General features: G+C 31.5%; 1 protein-coding gene across 1 annotated transcript; it reads left to right on the top strand.

The window, feature by feature from the left end:
* Positions 1–5,384: 5,384 nt before the first annotated feature.
* On the top strand, positions 5,385–6,304 carry LOC113391905 (histone H1.1, embryonic-like). The gene has a single exon (XM_064219534.1). The coding sequence runs from the start codon at positions 5,447–5,449 to the stop codon at positions 6,140–6,142; it is 696 nt and encodes a 231-aa protein (XP_064075604.1). The 5' UTR covers positions 5,385–5,446; the 3' UTR covers positions 6,143–6,304.
* The last annotated feature ends 5,265 nt before the right edge of the window (positions 6,305–11,569 follow it).

Raw genomic sequence — 11,569 nt, 5'->3', positions numbered from 1 at the left:
AAATTTAAATAGTACGTGTTTGTGATATTGTAACCCTACTATTGTAATGTATTTTATCATTATTTATAAAGTTATCACAACTAAAAATAATTATGACGATATCAGTAGTGCATTATAAAGTACAGGGTACACGATTGCTTTGTGATAATTAGTTTAGTATTTAATTGTAAAAAAAATTAAATGTTTAGTTTCTATAGCAATGTTTTATTTAGTAAGGGACCGGAAAAGACTAACTTCTTGCACTGCACAATGCAAATCATGATAGAAATAAAAAAAAAAAAATCCGTAATAACAATGAAACAAAGCATTTTATATAAATGGTCACATAATTAGGAAGTATTTTATATAAGTACTGATGGTCATTAAATTGTGTACATAACCTTAAACATGCGATAAAGACTAAATTAAATTTGTTACTTTTAATTTATCAGTGTTGAGACAAAATTATTTGCATAATCAAAATCAAAAGATATAACAAATGACATAAGATCATCATCAATCCGCAAAAAATATTTAACAGCAACAGTTGCTATCCTATAACCGTAACAGCACCACTGAAGTTTAATTAGTTTTATTTTTTACTTTATTATACATATTAAACAAAGGATTTAGGAGCATAAATACTTATCTATATCTACTAAGTATATCTTAATACTGTAAAACCGTTCTGTAGAATATACATAACCGGTAACTTTATTATTTTATATAATTAGTCAAGAGAGCTTGTCAGAGAAGTTAAATTAAGTCTTATTGTTTTTGTAACGAGATTTTAACCGAATTCTATACATTGATTCCCTTTACAGGCATACGTAACGATGGCAACACAACGATTTGACAATAGGACTAGCCATTCAAAATTGAAATATACTTCATTCAAGTAAGCTTTTACGAATTTTTTTGAATTATCATTTTGATATGCAGATGTAGAATTTGTGTGAATCGCCAAGAACACAGTAGTTAATCTTTCCCACAATTTTAATTTAAATAATATGTTTTTATTCACGAGTGCATTACACACCCAAAGGCTATGTTATTGTTAAAAATAATTGACTTCTAAAAGCGCCCGGTTACAAGTAGTGTTCTGTCGATCCCCTTACCCACAAAAATGACTTTAAAAGACTAACCGGACGTCTCTTCGATGGTCAAAGACTTCACTATTGTCTAGGGCCCAACGCATGGCGGCCAGTAGTTTTGTAACCCTTACTCTTAGAATATGTATTGTGATATTTTCCGACAATCGATAAACATATACTTACATACTTATAAAATCAACAAAAATTTTGACAACTAGAAAACTTTAATTTATGGAAGACAGTCCTCAAATTAAAATATATGAGAACTATACTTGAATATTTTATTTTGAGTCATAAATTAATTTATTATATTAAAATTAAAAGTCGTAATTTTTAGTCTGTATACCACGTGACCTAAAACACGAGCCGCCATGGTGTGACGTCACATAGGCAAAAACTGTCATTTTAATATCATTTGACACTTTGATAAACAACTTTTCTGGAGTTTCAATGCTAGTATTTGCACATTACACTCCAACCATAGCGATTGTAATTCATTATTTTCCCAAAAAACACCAAATATTTATAGCTGTTAACGTTGAATAAGTGCCCGTCGTAAATATACAACTGTTGTTTTTAACAATGTGAAGTCTCCAAAATGACTGACAGCGTTTTAAGAAAACTTGTTTATTTTACTGAAGTATACTTTTTTTGTGGCTTTTTATTAGAAAAATCTTGAAGTACTTTTTCAAACATAATACCCAAATATATACCCTATTAGAACTTCGGTGAAATTCAAAGATGACTTTCCCTGATGAAGTCAAACAGTATCTTTTTTTTAAATCATAATAGGTTTTAATACCTAGATTGCTTATTGTTTGATTTGATTTTTGTTTTTTTTTTTTTAAGTTTTTTTTTATAGCGTCACACTACAAAAAAAACTAAAACAAACGAGTCAACTTTTTTCTTTTTTTTGTTTTGGCTTTTATAGGCGAGCCAACTTTATTATATTGGTGTTTTATTATAATGTGTCTGTTTTTGTAGCAACCGTTGGCCACTGTTCGTTTCGACGCGTTCGCAGAATTCACAGTCAAAATAGAAAAAAAAACGTTCGAAATATCGAAAACAATATAAATTTTAAAGTAATATAAAATTTAAAAATATTCAATAACTAAGTCGTTCAATCTTTGCTCTAGATACATGCGCTGTGATCCGTGAATCCAGTTAAACAGTGCGAGAACGTACAATTGAAATCATTCAATAATAGTAACAGATACAATAGTACCACAGTTACTTAAAACACTTTGAAGTTGGTGTCTATGCTGCAACCACGAAAGAGATTAATTGTGTGTTCGAAGTCAAAAGCAATGTCCTTATGTAAAATGTCTCCATACAAAAAAATCATTCATTTCAAAAAGTTTTAGGACCTGCAATAGTAAAGCCAATATTCCACTGTCGAACAAAGGCCGTTTCGTACGTAAGGTATTTACTTCACCACGTTTTATATTATTGCCGACTTAGATTAATAACAAATTAGTGGCGGTAGGCTTTGTACCCGCCTGGGTAGCTACCACACACTCATCAGATACACTTCCACCAAACAACTATAATTCGTACTTTTGTGATCCGGTTTAAAGGTCAGTCTAACTACAGCTACGAGGGACACAACATCCCAAGTTTAGTGGCACATTGGTGATGTAATTAATGGTTAATACTTCTAACCACGCCGATGTCTATCGGTAGTGGTAACCACTTACCATTTTCCCGTCCATCTATACCATAACAAGAATTTAAAAAATACTGTAATCTCTAATCTAATGGAATCTCATGGAAGACCAGCCAACCACACGGGACGCGTTTAACAGCACAGGTCACTCAGAATCCAACTGGACAGTTAAGGCGCAGAACTTCCTTTACGTGCTTTCCGAAGAACAGAAGTATACACACTTCCAACTGACTGACAAGATATGATATGAATGACAGGAAAAGATTTAGAAATTGAGTTATTCATAAACAGTAATGCCATCGATATTTTATGTATAACAGAAAATTGGCTTGTAAATTATCAGTTTATGTTTAACTTCAGTGGTCACCAGATGGCTAGTATGTTCAGTAGAAAAAAAGCTATACGTGGTGGCTCATTAATACTTATTGACAAAAATCTAAAATTTAAAGAACGTAAGGATGTTGTGAGCCTTTCTATTGAGCAGACTATTGAAATAGCTTGTGCAGAGCTTGAGCATAGTCATTGTTGTATGCGTATACAGACCTAGCGGGTTATATGAAGCATTTGAGAAAATATTGCTAGTGCATTATTGAAATTATCTGGATCAAGTAAATATATTTTTATTTGTGGTGACTTCAACATAAATTTATTAAAAAACTATAGCACAAGTATCAGATTCAGATCATTATTATATTCATATAACCTCATTAACTTATTCTTAGAGCCAACTAGAATCACTGAATCCACTGCAACATGTATTGACAACATATTTACCAACTGTATACCTAATCATAAATGTATTATAAATATGTTAAGTTCTGATCATTGTGGACAGTTGGCTTCATTTAATTCTTAAATAAAAAATAATGCTAAGGATTTAAAACAGACATTTGTTCCAATCAATTTGTATCGAATTGAGAAGTTCAGAAGTAATATCATGGCAAAGCTCTCATATTTACAATTAAATGATAATTCAAATGTCCTTTATAACATTTTTTTAAATTAATTAAAACAGAATTTAATGGCATATTTACTTCCAAGACAGTAAATTCTAGGAATTTTCTTAAATTTTATGATTGGGCGACTGTCGGAATTCACAGAGTAGGCAGAGGTTGTGTGAACTTTATAGTGAAAGATCATACAACTCCCGCTGAGTTTCTTTCGCCGGTCCGAGGTGTTAAATTCCGAACCGTTGGTAGATTTTTGACTATCAATAAGAAAGTGTAAACACTTCTACTTATATTGAATAAAGATTTTTGACTTTGACTTTGCCCGATCTGGAGTTTGAACCGAGATCTTTCGTATCTGTGATTCTATATCTAGCCACTAGGACAATGAAGCAATCAAATTCAATAATTATTCAACCGTTAATCAGCAACAATTTGTTTTTCTGTGGTCCGGCTTCGAGCGCGCGATTTTGTTACCCGACGTATATTTTGACGACCTCCGTGGTCGAGAAGTGTGTACACGGGTTTTCATGGGTACACCACTCCGAGGTCCCGGGTTCGATTCCCGGCCGAGTCGATGTAGAAAAAGTTCATTAGTTTTCTATGTTGTCTTGGGTCTGGGTGTTTGTGGCACCGTCGTCACTTCTGATCTTCCATAACACAAGTGCTTTAGCTACTTACATTGGGATCAGAGTAATGTATGTGATGTTGTCCAATATTTATATTTATTTATATTTATTGATTACATAAGTTAGCTTCGATTTTTAAGTCATTCAAAGAATAATTAACAATAAATCAGTACTTTAATAATTAAATAACATTAAATTAAATATGTATAATTGAACTTATAAAGGTATATTATTTGAAAATCAACATTATCAACTAATAAATAAAATTAATCAAGTTTATGTCAGGTTTCATATCAACGAGTTTTTGGTTCAATGAACTTTATATATTTCGTTATTTTTCTTTTGATGTTTTAATAAATTCTTAATTTAATATTTCGAATACGTAAAAATATTCCAATATTGTTCTTTAGAAGTTGACTATAAAGGTCCATCTAGATATTACGTACGTTTTTTAAATAATAATATTAAAATATAAACACTTGTAGCACTGTAATTTTTATTAAATTAAATAAATAAATCTATTTAAAAAGACATACATGTATTATTTTATTTTATTATTTATTTATTTATTAACGAGAAGACGTTTTTTCGTTAAGAATAAGTTAAAATATGTAGGGTACTTAATCAAAGTTCGTAGAACTTATATCAAAATATCGTACACGATTACGCACGCAGTATATAATAATATTATTACAGCCGTACACCTTCCTACCTAATATTAAATAATACCTTATTAGATTATTGACATCATAATTATTTAAAAACGAATTTCATGAGATATTTCCAACTTTACGTCGAGAAAAAAAAACATAACCTTAAAAATGATCTAAGTATACACCAATTTTTTTTTTCTATCTTGTACTATACTGCACTTAATTACGTAAGAAATTAATAAACTATCATTATAAAAAGTAAATTGCATTTTATAAATACGAATCTGTTATCTGTCTCACTTCAACCCCTATCAAGTAGTTATGCGTAAAAGAGATATTAGCAAATACATAGACCTACCCTCAAATTAGTATTAAATTAAATTGTTAGCAAGGAGATCTCGTTAAGGTATTGCTCGTTCCATCTTCAACGATAACAAACAAATAAATCGGTTTCGTCGCATTCAATAAATCGTTTAAGATGTCGTCAGATGGGTCGGACATCGAAATGCAATCGGCGTTACCGAAAAAAACATTTAAGAAAGCACCAAAAAGTCCAACAGCAGATATTTTAAAGAAGCAAGAAGTGAAAAAATTCAGTACGAAAGAAATGATTAATCAAGCGTTGATCGATCTGAAAAGTCGCAAAGGAACATCTCTGTACGCCATTAAGAAATATCTCGAAGAGAAATATCACGTTGATGTTGAGAAAAATAATTATTTAATCAAGAAATATTTGAAAGCAAGCGTTGAAATCGGAACGATAGTCCAAACTAAAGGGGTAGGAGCCACCGGATCGTTCAAGCTGGCGGTCGGCAAAGATAAATTAGAGAAAACGAAGAAAAAGAAAGAAAAAAAATCTGAGATAACAGAAAAATCAAAACCGGAGAAAACTAAAACTAAAAAAAAAGTTGAATCGAACGATGAAAGTAAAAAAGTAGCGAAGAAAATGCCGAAAAAAGTTGAGATCTCAAAAAAAAACGAAACAACAGATAAAAAAGAGAAAGACGTCACGAAGAAATCTAAAAATAAAAAAGAGAAAACTGTCAAATCGAAGGCAAGCAAGATGGCGAAAGGTATGCAAACTCCCGCCAAAAAACGGGCCGCCATGATGAAGAGAAAAAGCATTGGTTCGATTATCAAACCGCCGAAAATGAAGCCGAAGGCCGCAGCCTAAAATACCTATGTTAGTGTTTATTGTGAAATATTGTTTTTAAGTATTATATTGTGACTACACATACTAAAAAGGATATTATTTTGAATAAAGGTATTTTATTTTCTCTATTATCATTATTAAACTGTTTTAAAATTTCTAAATAAAATTAAAAAAGTTTGAAAATATGGAACGAATTTTATTGTGTTTATAACCTATAGTAGAATTTATTGTAAGTATTATAAAAAAAAAAGTTAGACAATATAACTATTTTCAAAGGCCTTAAATTTAATTATTCCTATCAATATAATATATTATCACTCAATTTAAATCGTATATTATTTATAATAATAATAATAATGTTTAATAATAATAATGATTAAAAAGTACAAACATTTCAACATACAACTATTTAAATTCCAATAAAATAATAAATATTTCAACGTTTGATTCTCGTATTATCGAATCGAATCATACGTAATATACGTTAATTTATGAAAGATTTTTGTACCTACCTACTATTTTAAAATTTTATAAAAAAATGTAATACTAAGTATATAACTAATATTATATAGCTTGTACGATACAACTTAGATGTAGCATCAAAATTAAGTGCATCTTCATACATACATAACGTACTTATTTTTTAGTAAATTTCCCACAGCTGGACCTTTCCCTTTGAGGAGAATGTTTGGTGCTCCAATGCGGGTTGGTGCATCAAAATCATTAAACTATTTATTACTTATTGTGAAAATAATCTTTACGCAAACGTAATAATTTGTGATATCACATAAACAAACACATTCGCCATGTTGACGAAGGTTTTTTTTTAATTTTTCCATGCTACATTTAAATTGTGTCGTACTATACCGATTTAAACCCACAAGTTGTCAATAAAGACTTATAGCTTATATCATAAAAAATAATATCGCCATCTCAAGCCATTAGGATAATACACATATTAACAGCCTGTAAATTTCCCACAGCTGGGCTAAGGCCTCCTCTCCCTTTGAGGAGAAAGTTTGTAACATATTCCACCACCAACCAATGCGGGTTGGTGGAATACACATGTGGCAGAATTTCGTTGAAATTAGGCACATGCAGGTTTCCTCACGATGTTTTCATTCACCGCCGATCACGAGATGAATTATAAACACAAATTAAGCACATGAAAATTCAGTGGTGCTTGTCTGGGTTTGAACCCGAAATCATCGGTTAAGATGCACCCGTTCTAACCACTTTAGGCTTAGGCATAACTTAGCCATCTCGGCTCTAAGGACAATAAAGCGTTCTATAAAGTAAAGTATAATTTACAAAGTGACGTCATCATTGCATATCTTATAAATTAAAAGCTTAAGCCGATCTTTGTCCCAGTGATTATGGTCTCATATAAAAGTGTGGTTATGGTCTCATTTTGACGAGCTCCAGCCGTAGATGTGCAGAAAATTAATGATAACTCTTGATTGTAATTTACTAAATTGCTACGATTTAACAAAGAATTTTAGCGAAAAAGTTACTGGCCGGCTAGATAGCATTACTACGGCTGTATAAGAAAAAAAATTAAAAACCTAAACAACATTAAATTCTTTTCGACATAATCAAATTCTAACTGAATTAATGTATAGGTACTTACTATATAATATTAAAAAAAATAATTAAAAGAGGTTTCATCATTTCGGCGCCAAATGAAGATGAGTGACTTGCAGTTTACAATGAAATCAAATCAAAAGAAAACCTGTCAGGTTTCGAATTTCTAGAAAATCTTTTGAAGAAACGCAAAGTTTCACAGGAGACTCACAAGTACTCCTTAATTGTCAATGTCCTAACCGATTTTGTGACAACGACCAATTTCAATGAAGCAATCCAACTGTTCAAGATACTCTCTATTCCAATAGAAGTTGGAATAAGGATAAACAAACCATAGATTTACGTATTTCACGCGATTTGCTAATTAACTCGGCTATACTGTGCTCTCCTAAGAGCTTGAGATTAATTTATCTTTATTCATTATACAACACACTTAACTACTTATATCCACTTTAATTTTATTCCAAAATTCCGATAACAGTTTCGTCATCGTTCAAAACGCCATTTTTTCGCAAAACCATAGTGAATATCATAGATTAATCAAATTCTCGACCAATGACATCGCGTCAATTTGCTGTCAAATGTTGTTTATTTGGCTTTTCTCCTCTTGTGGTTGGAATACAGTATATATTTAATTTCTTGAGTGCCCAAAAAAAGGTTCAAATAACTATTCTTTAACGCTCTTAATCCGAAGGGATGGAATCAGACACGACAAAAGAGAAGAAAGAAGACTGGAGAGGGAATCAACGTAACTCTTAATTACTCGTCAGGTGAACTCAATAACATTTTACCTACTTTATCTACTTACTTCAGAAATGTAAATCACCTGCATCCGAAAACATACAAATTTGTGTGGACAAAAAACTGTTTAATTTTTGTTCGAAAACATGAAAAATCACAGGCCCTCGCAATAAACTCAGAAAAGGACCTTATAAAAATGATTTAATAATTAAAATATTGTATGTATTATCAAATATTTTACCTTTTCCGCAACGTATTATATTTTTATGAGTTTTTTACTTTTTGTTTGTAATGAAACACATTTTAACACTAAAAGGCGACACACACGACCTTTTTACTTAACACTCAAACACACATACATCTTTAATTAGAACATTAATCTTTGCAATTCTTTAGTCCTCTTTAATGAAGGTCTTAATAATGCTTTAATATCTAGCCAACCATCATGAAACGATCGATAAACTGTTATTATCAGAACGTCCGTGGTCTTCGCACTAAATTGAATGACTTACATAAGAATATTCTTAGCCATGATTTCGATTTCATCTTTATTGCTGAATATAACCGATACTGAATATTACTGAATATACCGAATAAACGCAATAGTTCCAATCATATATTAGATCTTATTATTACGAATACTACACCAAAAGTGTATCTTTCGTGCGATCCCTTATTAATCGAAGATAAGTATCATCCAGCGCTAGAAATTGATTGTTCTGATATATTAATATCGTGTCATCGCCCTTTAAAAAATATAAAATACAAATTTCATAAAGCAGATTATATTAAAATTAGGGATTATCTGTCTAGTGTTGATTGAAATGCATTGTTCATTGATAAGTCGTGTGAGGAGTCACTTCATAGTTTTTATGAATTATTGTATGAAATAAGGAACTCCTTCGGGCCTAAGTCTCTTTCGGATGGGAAGTATAACTATCCGGTCTAGTACTCTAAAGCGTTGATTTCTATAACTGAAGAAAAATATACTGCACATCGCAAATGGAAGATGCACCATAATCCACTCGATTATGATGAATTCAAATTGCTTCATGACAGACAAAAGCGTATTCAAGCTGAATGCTATGACTCCCACATTTTTGGTATACAAGAAGGCATTAAAAACTCACCTAAGCTTCTTCACGAACATATTTTATCCAAACGTAAAAATCAAAGCCCTTATCCAAGTAATCAAATTAACAATGGCGAAAAAGAAATATGTTCTGGTTTTAGCGATTTCTTCAAGAACGTCTTTATTAAAAGTGCACTTAACTACGACAACCTAAATATTACACGTAATACCCTCAGTGGCGGACGATACTTACCACTCTTTCACTGTGACCGAAGAGGAAGTCTTAAAATTGTTAACATCTCCCGATATTCAAAAAGGCTCTGGTAGTGATAACATACCTTCAATTTCTATTAAATCTTGCGTTAGTGAATTAGCTTTACCTTTAACACAAATATTTAATAAGTCGTTGACGGAAGGCGTGTTTCCCGCTAAATGGAAGGAGGCACTTATAGTTCCTATCCATAAGAAAGGCCCCAACGCAGAGATAGAAAATTATAGACCTATATCTATTTTGAATATTCCAAGTAAGATCTTAGAGAAGCTAGTATACAACAAATTATACCCTTTCCTTGCGACAGCTATTCCTTATAATCAGCATGGTTTTATGAAAAATCGGTCTACAGTGTCCAATTTATCAATTTTTATTAGTGATATTTACAATTATATGGACTCAGGGGCTCAAGCTGACGTGGTCTACACTGATTTCGAAAAAGCCTTCGACCGTGTAGACCATGTTATCCTTTTACACAAATTGCACGGCTTAGGAATTCGTAGTGATCTCTTTCGATGGTTGAAATCTTATATATCCAATAGAAGGCAGGCTGTAAGAATTGGTGGCTCTTGTTCTGACTATGTTGATATTAATTCTGGTGTACCTCAGGGGTCACATTTAGTACCTCTGCTCTATAATACCTATCTGTTTGATATTGGTGCTTGCTTTAAATACTCAAACTTCTTAATGTTCGCCGATGATAAAAAAGTATATAGAAAAATGAACAGTATAGAAGATTGTGTATTACTTCAGAGTGACTTGAATAGATTATATAATTATTATACAATGAACAGGATTTCCGTTAATGTAAATAAATGCTCGCAAATTTCTTTTAACCGAAAACTTAAGACATGTACTTTTAATTACACAATGGGTGGCGTTCCTTTAAAGAAAATTAACCTGATTCGTGATCTAGGTGTTCTATTAGACTCGAAACTATTACTCAATCAACACATTGATTATAAACTACTAGGCTTTATAATTAGAAACAGTATTTAAAACGGGATATTTATCATGTTCACGAGACTGTCCCGTGTCACCAGTCTCGTGAACAAGACATTCGTAGATAATGTCGAAATATCGAGCTCCACCAAATAAAAATAAAAAACATGGTAAATATCCCGTTTTAAATACTGTTAGTAATAAAAATAACCATGTTAATTTAAAATCTTTTATAATTAGAACCTTCAAACCTTTTCGCGATATTGATTGTCTAAAAACTGCCTATTTATTTTATGTTAGAAGCATATTAGAGTATGCTAGTTGTGTTTGGTACCCACAATACGATAAATATATTGAAAGAATTGAGCTTATACAAAAGAAGTATATTAAACATCTTAACTTTAAAACTTACAGTAACATAAACTACAGGGATGCTAGTCATCTTTATCGCATATCCAGCTTGACAGATCGACGTGAAACATTTGACATGATATTTTTATATGATTTAGTCTCTGGTGAGCTTGCCTCGCCTGAGTTGCGCTCGCGGGTACTTCTCAATGTAACTAACAAGCGAACCCGTAATGCACATTCTAATCTGTTCCTCGTTTATCCGATACACGTTACGCTGCAAACTCTACATTGCGGCGCGTTTTCTCACTATATAATAAAAAATATTCACAAATCGATTTATCTCATCGGTCGATTAAATCGTATAAAAAAGACATTCTTACGGCTCAGAATTCAATTTAACCATTCAAACTCACACAAAACTTGTATACATCTAAACACATACACACATACAATCATAACATAACATAACATAACATAATCAGCCTGT

Source organism: Vanessa tameamea, chromosome 28 (assembly GCF_037043105.1).
Source record: "Vanessa tameamea isolate UH-Manoa-2023 chromosome 28, ilVanTame1 primary haplotype, whole genome shotgun sequence".
Taxonomy (NCBI): domain Eukaryota; kingdom Metazoa; phylum Arthropoda; class Insecta; order Lepidoptera; family Nymphalidae; genus Vanessa; species Vanessa tameamea.
This window is presented reverse-complemented; position numbering and strand designations above follow the sequence as displayed.